The following is a 21,623-nucleotide window of genomic DNA, read 5'->3' on the forward strand; positions in this document are numbered from 1 at the left end:
TTGGCCCAAAGTCTGAGTGAATAGAAATGCAGTGCTGAAAAGGAAAAGTCAACTTGCTTCACAGCACCTCGTGTTTTCCTGTTTGTGCTGCACCCTCCTGCTGTTACAGGTGGCACTTGCACACACTGCTGCAGTTTATAATAACAGCTCTGCAGCAAGAGGGTTTCATGGAAGTCTGTATTTAAAGATGGGAAGATCAGTGATGAAAGCCACAAGTCTGATACTGCAGTGGCTTCTTCTTCAATCAATGCCACAGCCAGCAGTTCCCTTGCTGTCCTCTCCCCTGTCTCCATCCAGATGTCAAGGGCCCTCGCTCAGGGAATGTGGAGAATAAAAAGCCAGAGATCTGCATGTGCAATGTCTGGTGCTCAGTTTCACACACCCAGACCCCAGAGGGCCCTGAACAGCCACCCCAAGGAAATGAACCCTCTAAATGGATCTCTCCTCAGTCTCTGGCTCTGACTCTGTCAGCCCTTCTCACTCCTGACACAAAAGCACCAGAGCCAAACAGCAGCCAGAGGATACACAGCCATTGTTTCAAGGGAAATCAGTGTTCAGTAGAGCTGCTGATTTATTCCCCCTGGATGTGAGCCCTTCTGTCCATCCACAGCAGAGAGCAGAGCCCAAAGAGCCAGGGGATCTGCCTCACTGACAGTCTGATCCACTCCAGCCAGACCTGAACAGGCTCTTTCTGCAAGCAGCTCATCCCTCACACCTCTGGTCACGTACATCTCCTTTCACCTTAATCCAGCCCACACCAGCTCCTTTTTTATTGCCACATAAAACCAGTTCCTAAAGTGCAAGAGAGTGTGAGCCTTCTGTGCACAGGGTGTACCCCTGATCTTTGCCATGAGTGACCCTTCCATGAGGAAGCCTCCAAACCACCCTGTCCTGGAGGCAGAAGGGTACCAAGAAGACCCCTCCATCTACAACACTTTTTGTAATAGTCTTCCCCAAAGAGTGTCAGTTTTAGGAAGAACACAGGTTTGGCTAGGTGTGAGTCTACTCCCACTTGGGTGGCCATTCTTGTGTTCTCAAGTGTTAATCCTTTTACCTTTCACCCTTGCAAAACCAGCCAAGAACCGCCAGGATCTGCCAGGAGCCCAGGAATTGTCAGCAGCTGCACCTCACAGGCATCAGCAGCCTGAACCAGATGAGCTCTACTAACCATTAACAGCAAGATTAACCAGCTCCTCAGACCAAGCTGCAGACTGATAACCAGGAAACATCCCTCAGGGAGCATCCATTTGATGATTTCATTATGAGGACAGTAGATACCTTCCCACACCAGTAACTCTTGCAGCCAAGGTATAAGTACCCAGTGAACATTTTAATTTGAAAAAAACGGTGAATGTATTTGCTCTGTTAGAAAGATTCTGCAGAGAAAAGTCTATAACATAATCCCTTACTTATTTGAAGCAAGATTTTAGCAACAAATTTAGGGAAAAACATATTTCAATGGTGTCTCAAGATATACGTGCACATATTCCATGCCTGTACATCAGTAAAACTTGATGTTTGAGTTTCAGTGGCTTCTCTGCAATCATGAGTACAAGTCACACATTTTTGTTTCAAAAGGGAAGACAAGAATAGGAGCAGAACAAAAGACTAAGTATACTGAAATAACTGCCCAGACTCAAATAATTCCAGGCCTCCACTCACCCACGCATAGCAAGATTTCTGATGAAACAATAATTGATGACTTCATATATGTTGGCAATAAAAACCTCAGCACTACTGTTTTTCTCAGTTTTGCCAGGGTATGTCATCAGAAAACAGAAAGCCAGACTCAGAGTTAGCACTTTACAGGAAGTTTCTCAGAGAAATCCATTCTCCCCTTTTGGTGTGGAGATCAGATCTTCTCTTCCCAAAGGAAGATACAGCCTTGCTGCACTTACCTCCTCCGTAGGTGGTAGCACACATGATGGATGTTGTCCAGGCAAGCTGGCTGTAGGAGACGCTGAAAACAGCCTGGATCTCTTTGAAGTAGATTGTGAAAGCTTTGGGAAAGGTAAATGCAAAGCCAATGGAGATGGAGGCTCCGAACACCACTGCCCAGCCCCATCCGCCATCGGGGGGGACATAGCCCAGCTCTGAAGGGACTGGAGGAGACATGGCCAGAGCAGATCCCAGGGCAAACCCTGCTGCCCGGTGTCCTGCAGAGCAGAGGAGAGGGGTGTTGTACATAACATGTGGCCAGGCATCATTTTAAAGCAAATTAAAATAATTCTGAGGTACAGAGAATCACTCACTCTTGAAGCCTTTGCTGCCTTTTAACAGTTCTGTTGTTCAATTCTAACACAACCAAGATCACCCTTCCCTCTCCAATAACCCTGTCCAGCTCTTCCACCTGTATTTTGAATACATACCCTCAAAATACTCCTCTGGCCTCCTCAGTTCCAGATGAAGTCAGTGCCTCCCCTTTCTGTTCTCTGCCACATCCAGCCTGTGTGTCCCACCTTGGGCTTCTGGAGGTCACTCCTGTCACAGTCCCTCTGGAGAGAACCCAATGCTCTGTAGCTTTTTTAGGGTGAATCCTTCATTGTGTGCTTTTCAGATGTGGGTGGAAGTCCTCATGATTTCAGGTTCTTCCTGCTTAAAAGAATAATCCCCATGATGTCAGCAGCAGGTGAACAGCCCCACAATGGGCTCAGGGCTCTTTTAGCTTTTGCTTCCCTCAAACCAACAACCAAACTGAGAAACTGCTTGCAAAGGGGCTGAGGCTCCTTCCTGCTTATGGGCAGCAATTCCACTCCTGCCTGATGCCTGCCAGGTTACCAGATTATGCTCAGGAACAACACAGATCAAAGAGGCCATTCACTCATTTGCATTCTTCCCATTTTCCCTGGTCATTAAAATAAAATGAAGATAAAAAGAAAAATAAATAAAACATCCACATCCTTTCTGTGAACCTTTTGGAAATATCAGGGATGAGTTTTAGAATAGTCAGACCTCCACTGAAAACCTTCAGGCCTGTCCTGAAAGATAATTGCTGATTTTTGTTTTTGTCATAGCCTTTCTTCACTGTCATTTTTTTTTTGCTAGAGACCAAGACCATTCATCTCCATTTGTTTTTAACTGAAGGAAATTTATGTAAGCCCATGTTCAGTGCTCTAAAGGCATCACTGCTGGTTCTGGAGGCCCTCAAAGGGTGAGAGGTTGCACTGGAAGAGGATCACCCCACACCTGCTCCATCCTCACCCTCCTCCCTGGGCATCCTCTCCCAGCCTCTGTGGGTGAGGAGTCATGGTCAGATCCAGTCTGACAGGGCAGAGTTTACCCCAAGCTTTGATCCACTGAGACCCACCAGAGGATTCACTGCCATTTACACAGAATCTCAGAATGGTTTGGGTTGAAAAGGGCCTTAAGGATCAGCCAGCTCCAACCCCTTTACAAGGATTTCACAGGAACATGAGAGGAACTTGAATGTAACTGGAAAAATTATGAGTCCAAAATGCTAATATTTAATAAAGCCAGTCTTTAAGAACTCTAATTTCTATCTGGATAATATTCAGGATGGTAAGTTGTTTGGTTTCCTGAGATTTCCTTGCTATGTCAAGAAATGACCAACTAAAGTCTTTTACAACGAAATGATAAATAATAAGGAAAATGCCCCATTACACTGTGAGGGATGCTATGCTTTAATTTCAGGATCAAGCAAGATTGTACTTGCAAAGTTTCTCTTGCTCTGATATTAGGTAATAAAGTGGTCTGATAGATATTCCTGAAACATTTTTCCCTTACAGGTATCCACAGTATATGGAAATTCTGATGCAGACTCTGTTATACCCCATCATCTAAGCCTTTCCATGAAACAGAAATCATTTTCTTTTAGAATTACATTAACTCAACCTCATTACTTTAGGGTGAGATTTTAAAAGGAAAACCCAAGTTAAAAAGTAATAGTGGTGATGTTGGAATGCCTGTCTGTTGATGTTTAAGAGATCTTATTACTCATCAAATTGCATTTCATTGCACTGCTTCTTTCATTTATGGTTATTCTACCCACTTTAAGCCATTCAAATATTATGGAGAATACCACGCTCCCAAAAATATTGACATATACTAGTGGTTCTGAAATTAGGCAAAATAAAACTGATTAAGGGGTGGTTAGAGTGAGGACACATTTCCTTATTTAACATAATGTTTTGTATTCACAATCTACCAAAATTTAGGATATGCAAAATTCTCAGGCCCCTCAAATTCAAAATTTTTTGGTAATCTTTTGAAAAGATTGATCCTGTACTTTATATATGGGATTAAAAAGAAAGGCTATTTTTTATTACCACCAGTTCTAAAACTAAGACTAATTATATCTTTAGAAGTCTTACATGATGAATATATTTGTGCATTTAATTAAATTTTTTGTTTAATGAGAGATATATTGAGAAGACATTAACATAAAATCAGATTATGGTATCAGATCATGGCCCAGCTTTTCTATATCAAGGCAACTTAAAACAGAAAACAAAAAAGAGGAACCAAAGTTAAATGAAATTGTAGAGTACAGTCAAAAATAAAAATAATAAAAATCACACCAGCTGACTCTTACTTCCCCAATTGTAAAACAAGGCTTCCAAAGGAAGATTTAGGGGAAGCCATCTTTGGGATTATAAAATTTGGGATTATTTTCAGAGGGTTTAATAGCCTGAGCAATCAGCAGCCAGTGATGTGATACAGTCCCAGTCTCCCCTCATGTCTCCTGTGGCATCCTCTGTGGTTTGTGAGACACCAGCAGCAAGGAGGGCCCAGGACCATTCTCTCACGGGCATTATCCCTCCTGTTACCACCCTCTTAACCACCACTTTGTAATTTTAAAGCAAGGGTTGTCTTTGTTTGGCACAAATTTACTTGTCAGCCCTCTCATTTTACCTCTATTTCCTTTTAGTGAAGTTAGAAAGTCTGGATGTCCCATTTCTCCACTTACCATTCCCTGTAGGCTTCCTGCTTAATTCTTGTTAGTTTATTTAGATTTATTCTTTAGACAGGTATTCTGGATCTTTTTTCCACTATTCTTCTCTGAGGCTACTAACAACAGCTTGCAAACAAAGGAATTCCAGGTCTCTTGCACAATCAAGGCCCTTACATCTCAATCCAGTTGACATTTACCACCTCCTTTCCTTGATTTATTGAACTGCTGCCTTTTGGAACCAACACATACACTCACAATCTTCACTCGGTATCAGATCCACTGGGGACTATTCTCAGATTGTATAATTATATTTCTACACCACTTCCTTTATTTGGTTGGGGCTGGGTCGTTTGGGTTTTTTGTTGTGGTGGTGGTGGTTTTTTGGTTGTTTGTTGTTTTGTTGTTTGTTTTGTTTTTTTTTTTTGCTAAATGAGAACATTACAAAAAAATCAAACCTGAGTCTAATGAAGCTTCATCTGCTGAAGCACTCACTGACTGTTGGAACCCTGGGCACTGAGAATTTTGGACTTTCTGTGCTGACAGGCACTGACCCCCAAGCAAACACTGCATTGACCTGAGGCCTTGGAAAAGGCTTCCAAAATTGAATGATAACACTGGGATTATGGGGATGTAGTTTGAATAGAAGTGTGTAATATCACAGGGTGGTAAACTTAGTGTTTAAGGTTTTAGAATAAAATTATATATATATATATATATAAAGCAAGATGAAGGTTTTAGGGTGGAGCCCAGTCCTTTTTTGCCTTCTTCTTCATGGGTCTGGGTATTTGGTAATTGGGTAGAAAAGTCTGCATTTCAGGCCATGGGTGGTTGGTTATTGGGTTAAAAGTAAAAATAATTTAGGTGTCATTTCTTAATCGGAGAGTTTGTGCTTAAAAGGCCTTGTAGAGAGAGAGAGAGAGAGAGATACAGCTCCATTTTTAATTTGTTAGCTAGAAGTGCTGCAGAACTCACAGCTTGTGAGGCTGCAACATAGATAAGGATTAATAAACACCTGAGTACAAACAAGAACTATTGTCTGGAGCATTTAATCCCCATTCTAACATTTAAAAGAAGATAAAGCACAACAACTGACCACCATCCGACGGGCTGCTCCCTGTCCGGCCCTGCAGGCACTCCCATCCCTTGGGAATGCCACCCCCTCGCTTTTAAAGCCATCTGCTGACCTCAGCCCCCACCCAGATGCTGCTGAGATCAAAGGTTGAGGTCTGAGGCTCTACTCTCACTTGGAACACCCGCTCTGCCACCTGTTAGACCCAAAGGCTGGTGTGTCTCACATTAACTCCTGTTGAACGGGGATGGCCCTTCACGTGTCCTGGAGCAGATCCAGGGCAAACTCCTCATCCACCGTGCTTGGAATGTCTCAGCTCCCTGTGGATGTTGATGAATTATTTGTCAGGTGTTGCTTTTTCTTGTACATATTAACTTATTGTTTCTTTGCAATGTATTTTTGCAGGCTCTGCTCCCCACTCTTGTCCAGGGAAATTTGCATACAGAGGCCTTTGCCCATCCTTCTACAGGCATTTTCCCCTTCTGCCTGAAGTTCTCCTGCTTGAGTTCTGGGTCACCCAAAACCCTGCATCAGACTGATTTTGATCACCCACGAGGTGAAGGAGTTGACAAACCACAGCAACACTTATCAAGGGGTAAATGTCACCCTGAAGGGAGGGGAAAAGATACAGAAAATTCCTGATTTTTTACCAGTAACCAGACAGTTGACTTGGACTATTACACAAGCAACATCCACAATGCAAGTCCAAGCTTTGTAAAGGTTAATGTAACCCAATTTCAGTAGGAATGTTTCCTCCAGGCTTAGGTTGCAAATCCCCATTTGGGAGATTTAAAACATTCTCCTGCCGTGTTTATAATCCCGACGCTGCAATGCACAACTGAAGCACATGAAAAATTAGAGAAAAGAAAATAAAAATAAGAGAAAAACTACTGATTCTAGGTGGGCCAGGGAAATATTTTCATCCAATCTGAGTAGAAAACTCATCATAAAGATAAATGAAGACAGAAAAATGATACATCTGAGTTAACTTTGCCAGTCAGCATCTCCTGTAGCCCATATTTCCTGCCTTGTAGCCACATACAGTCATCCACACTCTTCCATATGGCCTCAGCAGAAATATCCTCCTTGCAAGGACACAATAAATGCCCAAACCCACACACAGGTCCCCAGTTTGCATTAGCACAAAAGGCTGCAAATGGTGCTCTCCCAGCCAGCTCAGGTGCTCTTCTCACGACACAGGACACACAATACACGCCTCCCATTTAAAAAGATTTTCTACCAGGCAGTTGTAATAGCTTGATTAAAAAAAAAAAAGTCTCCAGTGGTCAGATATAACTGCAAGATAAATTCTGGGGAGAAATCCATTGATGGCTATTAAACACAGAGATGTCACCTCTGGCATTGCAGGTGGCAAATTGCTGGAGCTTGGGGAGTATTGACAGGCAGCTCTCCCCAGGCACCCACCACCAGTTCAGAGTCAGGGAGAGAATTCCCATTGCACATTCCTTGGACTGATCCATCTTGTGCTCCAGCTCCTTCTGCCTCACCAGTTATGGCTCCTACCAGTTGTTCTCTCTAAAAATGCTTTACAGCCAGAAACATAACAAGTATATCTGGTGCTTTTTCTGTCTTCTAAAAGGAATAAATCCTTCAAGGCAGTTATAGGTGCTCTGGGGATTCATTACAGATTGTTGGAGCTGCCTGTGGCCCTCTGTGCTCCACCCCAAGGAGGGCACCAGGAGCTGCTTGTGGAGGAAATTGCAACCAGACCTAGAGTTCATGGGAGTCATTTATTCCTAAAGGTGTAGTGCTGGAAGAATGCTACATAAAAAAGAATGGCATTGCAAGAGGTAGAATTCCTTTAGACTTTCAGAATAAAATAACTTGTACGCTTCCAAAGATGTGCTTTCTATTTTGCTTGTGGATACTTAACAGTTCCCTTAGCACTGAACCATTTTAGACTGGTGCTTTACCAAATCAAAGCATGGATTTGTTAGACATTGTCCCTCCTTCCAGCTTTGAGCAATTGCCTAATTTATAAAGGTTTTTGCTGATAGTTACTGGGCTGTGACCATTTCTAGTGCTCTTCAGACACAATAACAATTCATACTATTGAGACTGCCCTTTAAAAGCACTTCGGACAATCTTGCACACCTCCCTTGTGGCTGAGATGGACAAAAGCACAGAAACTCTCCTTCACTACTTCACTGGGCTATAAAAAATTGAAATTTGAATGAGTAATCCAATGGCTCTTTCTTCTTAACACTTCCTCTTCGTATACTAGTTTTGATATAAAATGTGGTATAACTTTTACTTTAGAAAAATAAAATGTAAATTTGCAGAGTAAAGACAATTTCAGCACTTAATTTAGTGGCTGTTGGAGAAGGTTAATTTGATATTCACCAAATATTCCTGCCCCTGAACTTTTCAGAATCTATAAAGAAATCTGTTACTGAAGGAGTATGAACTGAATCAAACTGGAAGGGTTTAAGGTGATTCAGAATTTATCTGCAAATCTTTTTCTGCAACTGATATGCCACATACCATCTTGACTTCAAAATAATCTAATGAAATTTAGAACTGAGTTTATAGATAATCAAAAATTAGATATGTATCATTAAATAAAAGGATCAAAAGCTGTCATAAAGTGAGCATACAGTTCACAGTTCTTACACTTGGATTGGACATTGCTACTTTTGTGTGACAGTGAGGGCTGCAAAGCAGAGGTCACATGCAGATCTGAGACATGGGAACACAGAGGGCATTCCTTAAAACAGATATATTTGATACCATTTTGGTTGATGTTTTACAGGTATGTTACCATTGCTAGCACTCAGTGACACTTAAAGGTCTAAATACGCACACAAAATGCATAAATTATGGAGCTGAGCTGTTAAAAAACAGCAGCTTGAGGTTATTTGGGCACAGCCTCTGTTACCCTGGCGTGGTTCTGGGAGCAGGCTATGCCCTGGCTCACAGCCACAGAAAGGGGGAGGCAGAGGAAAAAGCTGTGACCCACTTGTACGAATTACACAGAGGTCCTTCCATGCTGGGAAGGTCTCCCCACCACGCAGGTACTACAAAGAGTAGGAAATCATGCTTTACCAATTTCCCTTTTCTTCCTCTTCAGGCAGATCTGGGCCTTCTTCACTCGAAGCTTGCGACATGCAGGAATTCACCTAATCCTTCAATAACAATCAAACCCAACCAAATGTTCTCCAAGTGGGATTTTAGCACTTTTTTTCATGAGGAAACAAAATATTCAGGGTTTTGTCCATGTGCTCGATCACTCTCACTCTCTGCTCACCACCCTCCAACTTCTCAAGTGGAGGCTGCTTTAAATTGCATTTTGTAGGGGGCCAAAGCTTTCAAAGATGTAGAGTCTGTACAGGACTCGTGTCCTACTGGTTGGTTAAAAACAGAGACTCCACCAACACCTTCTGAAAGGGAAAGCTGACAAAGGCCTTTGTTGTACTTCAGAAATTCCTCTTGGAGAGATGTTAGAAATCAGCTGGTTTTGCTGCTCCTACTTGTTAAGTAACTTGATCACACAATCTTTGTAAAAGTTAATAAATACCTGCCTCTTACAGTGGATATTTGCATCACTATTTGTGTAAAACACAATCAGCAGTGAGGCATGGGGACTTCAGTGAGATATTAAGAAATGGGGGAGGTTCCAGCTTTGGTCTTGCTCTTCCATCTTTGAGAGGCCCAGAAGGGAGAACATGTGCAAAGAGATAAGGAGAAAGCAACAGCTGGATGGTTATTTCCCCACCTATTGGCTGCACACGAGTGCCAAGCTGTGAGACACTCCCTGCATAGCTCTGGGGCACAAACACAGTGCAAAAGTTCATTTCAGTAATGCTACTTTATTTTAGGGGGCATGCAGGGGTTTGTGTGTTCCTGTTCTTCAGCCAATGCTTCCAAATAACGTGACTCATTTCCAAAAGGAAAAACATGCCCAGCAAGTAATTCCACCCCCAACCTGCAGACAGAAACAATCTCTCAAGGGCTCAGCTACTTCTCTCTTCAAAAAAATACATTGTAATTTACTTTAGTATCTAAAGAAGGAAGATCCTTATTGGCACTGCAGAGTATAATCATTTGCAAACCTGTGGCTCCCCAGCTCCCTCAGTTAGCTACTCACCCTGCTTGCACCTGAGCAGGTTAACCTGACCTTGCAAAGTGATCTCATCCTCTTCTGCTAGAGCACTTGCACTGTAACACAATCCAGCATTGAAAGGATTTCACAAGAGCTCCACAGGAACCTGGGGCACTGGGGGACAATCCATGTATCTGTTCTTTGCCAGCACAGCAGCAGAGAAATTAGGGAATCAGAGCATGGTTGAAACCCTCCTGTCCCTCTCTTGTTCTGACCCTGCTTCCATCTCCTGTGCATTTCCTGCTTATGCAGGAACTGAATTCCTTTTTTACTTACACAGGTGTCTTGCCCCTTTTACCCAATTTCTTGTTCATCATCATTTATACTCTGAAGGAAGTGATCCTTTAATATCAGCCAGCTCTCTTGGACCCTGCAGGGCCTGTTCCTATGGGATTGTTCCAGGACCTCAGTAGAGGCTGCCTGGAGAGCACCTCACCCTCCCGTGCTCAGGCAGGCTGCAGCAAACACCCAGACAGGGCACCCTCACCAGGCTGCCCTATGAGCACAGCCTGTATGTCCCCACTCACTCATCATCTGCTGGGAAGGATGAAGTAGAAAGACCTTGCAAATGTGCTGGTTTAGATTCTGGGAGTCTGAGTTCAGCAAGCAAGATAGAAATGAAAGCATGCTTTGAGATTTAGGGTGTAGAGTACAGAGCCATCAGCTTGTGAACAACGATGTGCTAAGCTGAGGGCCAGCTCCCTTGATTAAACAATCCCCTTCTGCTTGCCTTAGGTAATGGGACAGTTCTATTGGCTGTATGTCAATGTTGTTATCTTGTATTAGATTGTTGGTCCAACACAGACTATTCAACTTGGAAAATATTTAATGTACGGTATTCGGGACCTCGCGGGGTTCCTCTGTTCCTGCTCTCCTGGCCTGCTTTAGCTGTGCCCAGCAGCTACAAGCAAGGCCCTCACAATAAACCAGGTGCTACCCCTGCTACTTTGCTTATAGAGATACTTTGATACTCCTTCAATCACCCACCCCAGCACAGACTTTGATACATCCCCAGACCCACGGTGCCCTCCTGCTCTGTCTGTCCCAGACACTGCAGCCTTCCCCACCACAGCTCTGCAGTCACAGAGCTCAGTCACTGCCTGCAGGACCTGACTGTCCCATCCCAGAGAATTCCATGCTGTTTTCCTAGGCTGCCATGACCTGGCATCTCCACTGGTCACAAGTCTCTGGAAGGGAACAAGGGTTCTCAAATAACCAGTATCATGTACAAGCAGTTCTGCTGAGCACCATCAGTGCAGCAGAAAGCACAAATAATGCTGGAACTTTGCTTTAAAAGCCAGGGCCTCTAGTTCTCAGCTCTGCAGCAAGGGTGCTGGGAAATTCAGTGTACAAGGATTGGGGTTTTGTAATATCCAGTGTTCTCAGGCTGGAAAGCACCACATGACACTTCCTGCTGGGATGCCAGCTGCAGACAAAGGCAAGGAGAAAGGGAAGGGAAAGACCATGTCACCTGTGTGTAAACAAATGAGAAGTTACACCTCAACAGCCACAAGGAATGAGACAAAAGAACAAAGCACCTTCCACCTTGAAAAACAAAAAAAGTGACATCACACACAGGTGAAACACAAGTGCAGAAATAGAAGAACTGAACAAACATCAAAAATACATCAGATTAATTTTCAGAAATTTACTAAAATGCACACAGATTTGTCACAAAAACAGTTAACTCCACTGTATTTCAACAATAGGTTTATTTTAAGAAACATAACATGACATTAAGTAAAAATGCAAAATTGTGCAATTATGGCAAAATGTTTAAAAATCCACACATTTGCCCTCATAGGACTACAGTACTTCTTACTAACATACCTGAGCACTGAATGTTGGTTGCCACTTCTCAACAGCCTCGCAAACAGGGAGCTCTTGGATCTCTTGTAGAACATACACTGCATGTCTGGTGCACCAAAAACTGCTTGGAGTTATTCTAAATTCCACTGATGGAAGGAAGTGGAAATTACTAAATGTTTCCTTCTAAAGTAACTAATTGTTTTGGAAGAGACTTACACTCACCTAAGTTCTTACAACACTAGAAATTCGTTTCATGAAGGGAAATAAACAAATGCAAAAAAAATCTTCCAAATGAGCAAAATGTACAGATTACTGTTCAAATATTATCAGTACCTTTGGTGCAATTATTTTTTTTTGTGCTGTGCAAGTTTACTTAAGTCTGACTCTAATGCAAAACTTCACCAGGAATCTGACTTTCAGCATAACGTAGAAGCATTTAAGAATTGGCAAAATGTCACAGCTACATTACTGTCTCAACAAACTCCTCATGCAAAAGATTTAGTATATTCTACTCCCACAGCAAGTTCCAGGATTTAGCTTTCAAACACATGACAGACTTGGATCACACCCTCAGTTTGAATGGTTAAACAGAATGGAGATCTTTGTACTTTAGTGCAGATAAACAAAATTAACAAACCTACTGCAGAATTAACCACAGCATATTGTACTTCTATACATCACATGACCAGTCAACTGCTAACTCAATTCTATTTCATAGTTTCAAGTAATATATTGAAATTTGTTCTACTAAATAAATATAGATTGTCAAAAAGCAGCAAGAAATCTTGTAAATATTCAACCAAGCTCAAAAAAAAAAAAAAGAAAAACAAACAAAGAAACAAGGGAAAAGTTACATAACACTTTGCAAAAAAAAAAAAAAGTCTTACACACAAATGCAACACTGTTAGGGAGGGTGCTTCAGAAAGCTTGCAGCTAGAGGCCTACAACAGCGCAAAGAGAGCTAGCCAAGGACTAAGGATCGTTAGTTAAAAATTAAATTAGTTGTACTTTTCAGAAAACCCCTTATTCTTGGCTATGCACATAGATAAAACTATCCAGAAGAAAACTAAACAAAGAAACAACACACCTCAACACTGTTGGAAAATGCAGTCTTAGCGAGAATTGCCAAATTCAGGAAAAAAAAAAACCAAAATGCAGGTGCTCGCATTGGAAGAAGAGTTTGGTGAATCTCTGGAAGATGAGGTATGTAATGCAAAGAGGCATTTTTATTTTGCTTTCCATTTCACAGTTTTTTTTGTTTTTGCCTCTCAAACATTTTGTGCAAGAATTAATAAATAGAACCAGGCGAGTATTTTCATGTATTAGGAAGATTCCATTTGGGAACAGGAAGACCACATAGTAAACAAACATTATCCAAATCCTCAGCCATGCCAGGGGGATAAACAATGAGCTAAATATTTGGCTGGCTGAAATATCAGCTGTTAAGCCAGATAATGGTAAGCACTTTCAGCCAGTGATGGCCAGTGCCATGTCAAGTTAACTGGTTTACTTAGGTCAACAGGAAAAAACAGGAAAGAGTGAGATAACTGAAAGCTCTGCAAAAAGCAGAGCTGTAAGAAACCTGGTAAATCACAGCTGATGCAAGTTTTAGGAGTCCTCTTTTCCCTTTCAAATCCAATTTTCACTACTGAAGTAGAGGCTGAACCTTGAACTTACTTACTTTTTAAAAATAAGTTAAATGTTAAATACATAAAGAAAAGTGTTGCAATATATTCCTTATTCTGTATTTCCCCTAAGATCATTTAAGCTATGGATGCTTACTGTCAATTTTGCTTTAACACACTGGATAATGCTGACAGCTCAGTAGTGCAATTTTTCACATTATAAATCAGAAGGAAACAGAAAATAGTTGGGGGCTTGACTGCAAAGAGAAAAGAAAAACAACTTGCAAAGTTAAACCACACTTTCCAAATCACCAGAGCACATGCCAACTCTGCACATAGCACTGTACTGTAGTGGAGACAGAATGAACACTCCACACAAAGAGAAAAAAAATAAGAGAATCACTATTATTAAGGCCATATCCTGTCACCATTCTGTGCAAGAACACCACTGCAGTAAAAATGTTATGTTAGAAAAGACAATCTGATGACAGGACAGGGCCTGAAGACAGACACACACTCCATGGAAAATAACAGGCTGTCTACAACAGTAGCAGGAGGCTGGCCCAGTTCAGACAAACAAGTATTAAAAATGTACTAGCACCATCAACTTTTGGGTTAAAGCCCTTTACGGGGTGAAAAAAAAGGTTTTAATCAGTGTTAAAAAAAAAAAAAATAGTTTTTACAGCACTACACCTATGTGGCAAAAAACAGGTGTTGGGGTTTTTCCCCACTATCATTAAGCTCAATCTCAACAAAAATCCACAGACAGGAACTGGAACAACAATATGAACAGGCCTCCATCCGGGGCAAAGGTACTCCACAATCCAATTCTGACTTGAGTTTTTCTCCCAAATTGCAGTGCACAAACAACATCACAAACATCTTAGCAGACTTCAAAAACAGTACAAAAGAAGAGATCATTATGAATCAAGATCTACCATTCCTCTCTAAGTATTTTCAATCTAAATTCAAAAAAAAAAAAAACCAAAAAAACAACCAAAACTTAGTGATATTGCCTCAAATTTTACCCGTATTAAAAAAAAAAGAGAAAAAGAAGAAAAGTCACTTCAACACATCTTGGACATCCTTAACTATTAATGCTAGATTTTCTTTCACTGTAGTGCATAGTTATCCTGGCTCTTCCACTTAATTTGCTTTTACCACAAAAAAAACCTTTAGTATGACATAATTAAGTGTTTACCAGAAAAAAAATGCTGATAATTGCACTTTGTAACCTCCTTCTCATTTCCCAGGAAAATATCAGTAAATATGAAACTGAACAAACAATTCCCTCCCCGGACTGCAACCTTTAAAGAGCACCCATCCCCATATACAAAAAAAAACCTGTCTGTTTCATCTTACAATAAATACTGACAGAATTTCTTTGTTTTCTTTTAAGACATGTTTTCTCTAGCATCAAATTACCACTGAAATCACTAAGGCCTGTTACTGAGAAATTAAAAAAAAAACAAAACAAAAAAGAATTTAAATAACTTTCTGAAGACACTGCGGATACAATTTAGCAACAACACATTCAAAATGCCGGCCTAAATCCCAGAGCCTGTCTGGAGTCTCGTAGACTTTCTGCCATTGGTCGCTGACCTCATCGTACTGGTAGAGTGAATTCTTCCTGCTGGTTCTGAAAACGTGTTCCTCAACAGTGACTTGAGTAGCTCTGACAAAGAGATGGAGTTTGTTTTTGAGGAGGACAAGTTTTATGTAGGGATTGATGGACTGGTCGCAGGGGAAGTCTTTCTTTCGAGTCCACTTGTTCTGTTCGATGTCGTAGGCCTCGACGGTGAACATGCGCTGGTGGTTCCCACACGTGCCGGCGATGTAGTAGATGGAGTCGTTGTACACTGTAGCCAAGCCTTGGATTCTAGGCACAGTCATTGGGGTGAGGAACCCCCAGTAATCCTTCTGAGGATCGTAGCAAAGGAAAAACTCCCCTGAAAACAGAGAGGAAAAATTAAAACGTAACTCGTGCTTTGTTTGCAGTTCTGCGGCAATTGCGCTCTCAGGTGCGTCCCTCCACAGACAGAAACACTCTGAGCTTCTGGAGCCTGGATCCCAGAACAAACAGCCCAGCACCATCAACTGCTTTCCTTCCACTGCTTTACAAAAATATTCATAGCATGACTAAAACCTACTCTGAGTTTCTGTTTCAGCTGATGCAGAGGGAATTTGAAGCATATTAGAAACACATTTCACACAGTTTCTAGGTATCCTTTATCATTTCTAAACCCTACTTATGAATTTGGGACAAAACCTTTCAGGATTCTGGTCCTGAAAAAGTCTGAAATACATTTGTTTCACTCTTTACCATCTTCACAATGTGTCATCTGCAGATGGGGAGACTCACAATTATTTGCTCAGGTTTAGCAGCTTTCAAACCCTGAATACTGCCTTACACTACACACAGATTTTAAAGCTACTGGTATCAGGTGACTGGGTTACGCATTTAAGTTGATTTTCTTAAAAAGAGACTGGGTGAAAACCTGCATGAAGCTCCTGATTCAGTTAGGTTTGTGGTTAGGTTATAAAACACCTCTGGTGCTCAGTGCACACAGCAGCAGCTACAGACTACAAATAAAGGAAGATGAGATGCCCAAAAACTCATGCTCTGTACAGTTCATGAAAAGAACACAGATAAAGACCACCTGGACCTTTGTAAAGTCCAGTGGGAGAAAGGTCTAACATCTGCCAACTACTAGCACAATTCAAATCATGTATGTCTTCACATGGCTATCTTAAGAATTTTAACCAAGCTGTTGTGTGACCAAGCACCTTAAGAACAACAAAGAATACAGAAGTGAGACAGTAAAATTGGTGGAACAGAGTTTAAGAGATAAAGTCTTACAGAGAATACTAATTTTGATTTTTCAGTTTTGTTCCACAGTGCAATCTCCTGACACTTACATTCCATAGGCATTTTCACATTCTCATCAATTCTTATTGACTACTTCTTGAGTTTTTGATAGAAAAACTACTAAAAGCTAACCTCTTTGTACTACAGCACAACTCAATCAAGGGTTTTTCTAGCCACCCATGACACTGCTCTTTAGAATTGGCTGGTTAGCACAGGAAGTACCTTATTTATATGAGCAGTCAGTTGTCACTTAAAGCACTGAAGCACAGCATCAGTGCAGCTAAAATTTGTGGACAAGGTGGACTCTTATTCTATAGGTTATAATAATATCATCCACCTTTTATCAGGTCTAAGAAACATTAAAAGAACAAATACTAAATTCAGTATTCTTCAGCATTCCTTTCTAACCACCTAAAGCAGACATCTGACTCAAGAGAGACCTTTGAAGCCACAACCAACAAGAGTCAAACACAATAGAGAAAGAAGGGAAGAAGCAAACTGCATGTCACATGGAAGATCGTGAATGCAAAGTCAAGAAATAAGGTTAACTTCTTCTCGGAAATAATAAGGATCTTACAGAATTCCCTATCCTGTTTCTTCCCCGTGGTCCAGCTTCGTATGGAAGTGACCCTAGAAGGAGCTGGTGCACATCCAAGACCCCAACTTGTGCAGGTGTTTACAGAGGTGGCCCTCGGCAAAACAAAACTGGAACACCTCCCCCTCCTTCCTTCTTTCCACTCTGTGGCCTCTTACCACAGCCTCAGAGCAGCCTCAGCACTTTTCAGTGTGCACTGAATGTAAAGGCAGTACTGCAATTACTGACAAAGAAACAGAGTTAACTAAGAGAGATGCTCTCTCTATTACTGACAAAGAAACAGAGTTAACTAAGAGAGATGCTTTCTCTCTTCCTAGTTTCTAAGATGACTTCAGAAAGCAGGGTAGGGCAGGAAATGAAGACTAAGAAGTCCTTAATCGACTTTTACAAGTCACCAAGAATAAAGACACCAGGAATTTTCTCAGCTTTAGCCAAGCAAAATGCAAAGTGCTTTTTCATAGGACAGTAGCTTTTCTTCAACGTTGGTGCATTTCACCCAGGTAAAGATTTAATAAAGAATTTTCAGAGTAAAGCTTAACACTATTGTTGACTCAGAATACCACCAAAAATGCCATTTGTGCAATAATTCAGTATAACTTAGTGACAGATTCTCAGGTCATAAGATCTCAAGCAGCAACCTTCCTCTTCCTAGTTCCCCCACCCCTCTACCCCAGATGCCCCAAGGGATTTTTCCAAATTGCTTAAGAAAACACACTCAGCATGAACAATTCCTACTTCCAATAGAACGCCACAGAGGCAGCCAAACCACCTTAAACCTTACCCTGTAAAACATAGATGTTATCCTTATACTCCACAGCACTGTGGAACTCCATTGCTACCGGCATGGGACACACAGCTGTCCAGCAGTTCTCCCGGCTGTCATAGCACTCCACAGACTTGAGGGAGTTGCGCCCGTCTCCTTCGTAAACTCTGCCCCCGATGGCGTACAGCTTCCCACAGCAGTGAACCAACTTGCAGCCTATCCTGGCGCGCAGCAGGGGCGCCTTGGGGATCCACCTGTTGCCAGAGTGATCGTACATCCAGAAGTCGCTCTCGGCGCGGTGGTCGATGGAGACCTCGCTGCTGCTCGGCCGGTAACCACCCGCAATGTAAATATCGTTATCAGGAGACACCAGAATGCCGACCTCCCTCAAGTCATTGGGTGGCTTGCATAGTTTAAACACTCTCCCTGTGACCGAATCTAAACAAGGCACTGTTTGCTTCTTTCCTGAGTGTTTGTGGGCAGCATCAAAGCATATGATCATTTCGGAAGCGGTCATTCCGAGCCGTTGGGTGTAGCCATTGGCACTGGGTTGTCCCTTTTGTACACAGCTTTTGGCCATCGCCTGTGCAAACACGGGAGGGATTTTCTCTAAAAATGTCTCATCCAACAGAGGCATACGGATGCATTTGGCAAATATTTCTGGAAGGTGCACTTCTCTCTTATTTTGCTCGTGCTCAAACCACCTTATAATGCTCTCATAAACGTGTTCTTCTTTATCTACATTTAAATCATCACTGTTGAGGATGCTTATCAGTTGGTCTTTTCTCAACTGAAGAAACTCTTGCTCTTTGGTGACACTCAGAAACTTCTTGCGAATGTAGTCTTGTGACCTGTCCTTGAGTTCCTGATGACCGTAGTGATCAGCAAAGATGAACACCCCGATGGAGTTCTGCGGGTCCAAATGACTGATCATGTATTTAGCACACTGGTCTTGTATGGAAGGGATCTGGAAGATACTGGCTGCAGTGAACAAAGCCTGCACGTTGGCCTCTGTCAGCACTACTCTGGAGGTATATGCATAGTTCAACACTAAATGCATCGACTCTGCTTCCACACCAACGATGCGAACTTCCTTCTGGGTGCTCTCGGTAAGGCCGCTCGTGAACATCGATCTGCACAAAGAAACACCCAGCAGTTTGTCTGTCATTACCTTGTAATTGCAGGCACCAAATTAAATACACTGTGCAGCTGTGCAATGCCTTTGCCCCTCCAGCAGCACAAACACATTCATCACAGGCGTTCAACTTCCCTGTTGGGGTACCTATATTTAAGATTTCTACACTTACAGAAACAAAAGTGGTACTTCTTGCTTAATTATGTCACAAACCCCACATTAAAATTCACTGAGTTTACAAGCAAAGCTCTTGACATACCCAAGTCTTTGCATTCAACTTTCAACAAGTTATTTCATATGCATACTTCTAGCATGCTAAAATATGGAACTTGAAAAGAAAACAAATACTTTCACTTTGCTCTTACTGTATCCCTAATACCCCTGGTATCGTATGCAGTTTTGCTTGGCTTAAAATTGTGTGACATTTTCTCCAATGAAACTTTCCTCTGAGAAACAGACACTGATAATTCATCAACCTTAAGAGAACAATAATCTTTACTTGCTAGGTGCACTGTATTATTTATAAATACACAGAATTTATTTTCATTAAACAGAAATTTTAAAGACCATACCCACACTAATATTGTACCTGCTTTGATCACCACTAGAACAATGGAGGGTTGTACCTGAAATAAGGACTGATTGCAGCAAGAACATTCCTATGACAGGAGAATGTTTTCCCGTGATCCACTTCCACCACAATATCTGTCAGCTGTCCCTCATCATACATGGTCTTCAGCTGCTGGAGAATACTGCAGGCATGGAAGGGGTCCATTCCACTGATGACTGGGTTTGAGGGAGGAACTCCGTTCAGCGTTTGTGAAAACTGACTTGGTTCTACAAAGCAAAAGTGGAACTTTAACAGAAAACAATCATCAACAACAACAACAACAAAAGCCTCCAAAAAATTCATACTCATGCATGACCAAGAATTAGCACAGATTGATATTCCATCCGTCCTCGGCATCATCATCCATCAACAGCAAGCCAAACATTGTCAAGGGTGAGTAAATTTATAAAGATACCACAATACTTTTTTTTTTCTTTTCACAATGTACATGTCAGTTACCATTAAACTATAAAGTTTATACCACTATAAACTATAAAGTGTATATCCATTAAGGAGAACAATACAAATACTTCATACAACTGGGGAAGGGGAAATCAAGTCGAGAAATACAACACTTATTGATCTTTAAAATGAAAAGGGACGCAGAAGAATAAAATAAGTCCCTAACCTACCCTGCCACTACGCAAGTCCGTATGTAAATATTTAATTTCACATTGAAACAGGAACTGGCTCCTGCCTTACACAAGTAATGGTTGGAGCACAGGCTCATGAAGAAACAGCCCCACAATAAGTCTGCAGGGAAACAACCTTAAACTCACATAATTTATAGATACAGCTACATGTTTTCTCGACAAATAAAACTGAATTATAATTTGGAATTTCTCAGGTGTGAAGGAGCTCGTATATCATCGTGGAAACATATTTAGTAGAGCATATGCTCCTAAATAACATGTGATAAGCCTAATGAAGTAAATCCCGAAGTGAAAATTGAGCAATAGCTCAAGCACAAAAATCTGTTTCGTAATAGCACGAAAATTTTTACGCAATAACAACAACAAAGGAGAGCTCAAAAGAAAAACATTAGGCGGCAAGAGCTGCAAATCAGGTAAAGCTGCTGACTACAACAGAGTGCTCCCAACGAAATTTGGACAACACAAAGGGGCAGAGGAGAGAGAGCACACCCATTTTCATAGAAGTCTTTCATCGACCCCACTCCCCTCTCCCGGCTGCGCCCCCCTCACACAGCAGGGGGGTCCCTCATGGGACAGCCTCGTTCCACCCTAACACGGCACACCGCCTTGCACACCCCTCTCTTACACAGCCCCCGCTCCGGCGCCCTCTTCCCTCACGCCACCACCTCCCACAGCCGAGCACCGCTGCCCCTCCCAGGGACCCCTCCCAGCCTGGGCACCCCGAGCCCCCTCACGCGGTGCTCCCCCCCAGCACAGGCCCGAACTCCTTCATCGCCACTGCTCCCCAGACACCTCTCAACACACAGACCCCGATACCCTTCACCAGGACCTCCCCTCTCGCACCGGGCGCTCCCCAGCCGCCCCGCACCGACCTCCCAGCGCTGCCATCCTGGGCCCCGCTCGGGCAGCGGCTCCGGGGGCGGCCCGGCAGGAAATGTCACCGCACCGCTTCCCCCGCTCACCGCCGGCCGCGCACCCCGCAGCATCAACAGCACCGATTGGCCACCGCCCCCGCTGCCTGCCGGGATATGTAGTGCCGGCCGGCGGGCGCCGCCGCGCGAGGCCTGCCGGGAGCTGTAGTCCCCCCGGGGCGGGATGCATGGGAGTTGTAGTTCTCGGGGGGAGGCGGGCCCTGCGGGTCGCGTAGCAACGAGGCGGCGGCGCCTCCGGGCGAGCCGCCATTTTGGGCCCTTGGGCAGGGCCTCGTGGGCAGCGTTAGCGCCTTGTGCCGGCGTTTTTGAACCTGTTCCCTCTTCACCAGGGACTCCCGGCAGAAATGGCCTTGCCAGAGGAATACATGACCCCCTCCACCCCCAATCCCGGCAGTTCTCCTGTCCACGCTGAGCTGTGGCTCCTGGAGCGGAGGTGTCACCCGGAGATGGCTGCCCGGCAGAGCTGCCACCCCCGTCACTGCTGAAAGCCGCACAAAGGGCACGGAAATCCCTGCCAGCGTCCGAACG

General features: G+C 42.9%; 2 protein-coding genes across 6 annotated transcripts in view; both read right to left on the bottom strand.

Annotated features, from left to right (window-relative positions):
* Nucleotides 1-6,053, bottom strand: part of LOC134558140 (monocarboxylate transporter 2-like) — a 38,843-nt gene extending 32,790 nt beyond the window's left edge. The window contains exons 1-3 of one of the 5 annotated variants that reach the window (XM_063411712.1): nucleotides 6,006-6,053; nucleotides 2,370-2,592; nucleotides 1,899-2,156 (exon numbers count right to left, since the gene is read on the bottom strand). In XM_063411712.1, coding sequence (XP_063267782.1) covers nucleotides 1,899-2,115 — 217 coding nt within the window. In that variant the 5' untranslated portion in view covers nucleotides 2,116-2,156; nucleotides 2,370-2,592; nucleotides 6,006-6,053. Of the gene's footprint in view, nucleotides 1-1,898; nucleotides 2,157-2,369; nucleotides 2,596-4,927; nucleotides 5,586-6,005 lie in introns of those variants that run through there. The other 4 variants (XM_063411711.1, XM_063411710.1, XM_063411714.1 and 1 more) reach the window with 4 other exon arrangements.
* A 5,739-nt stretch (nucleotides 6,054-11,792) lies between these two features.
* On the bottom strand, nucleotides 11,793-21,161 carry KBTBD8 (kelch repeat and BTB domain containing 8). The gene is made up of 4 exons (XM_063411637.1): nucleotides 21,036-21,161; nucleotides 19,527-19,737; nucleotides 17,784-18,898; nucleotides 11,793-15,487 (listed from the first exon to the last, which is right to left on the bottom strand). The coding sequence occupies exons 1-4, from the start codon at nucleotides 21,049-21,051 to the stop codon at nucleotides 15,024-15,026; spliced, it is 1,806 nt and encodes a 601-aa protein (XP_063267707.1). The 5' UTR covers nucleotides 21,052-21,161; the 3' UTR covers nucleotides 11,793-15,023.
* Nucleotides 21,162-21,623: the final 462 nt, after the last annotated feature.

The sequence above is a fragment of the Prinia subflava genome, chromosome 14 (assembly GCF_021018805.1).
Source record: "Prinia subflava isolate CZ2003 ecotype Zambia chromosome 14, Cam_Psub_1.2, whole genome shotgun sequence".
Lineage (NCBI taxonomy): Eukaryota > Metazoa > Chordata > Aves > Passeriformes > Cisticolidae > Prinia > Prinia subflava.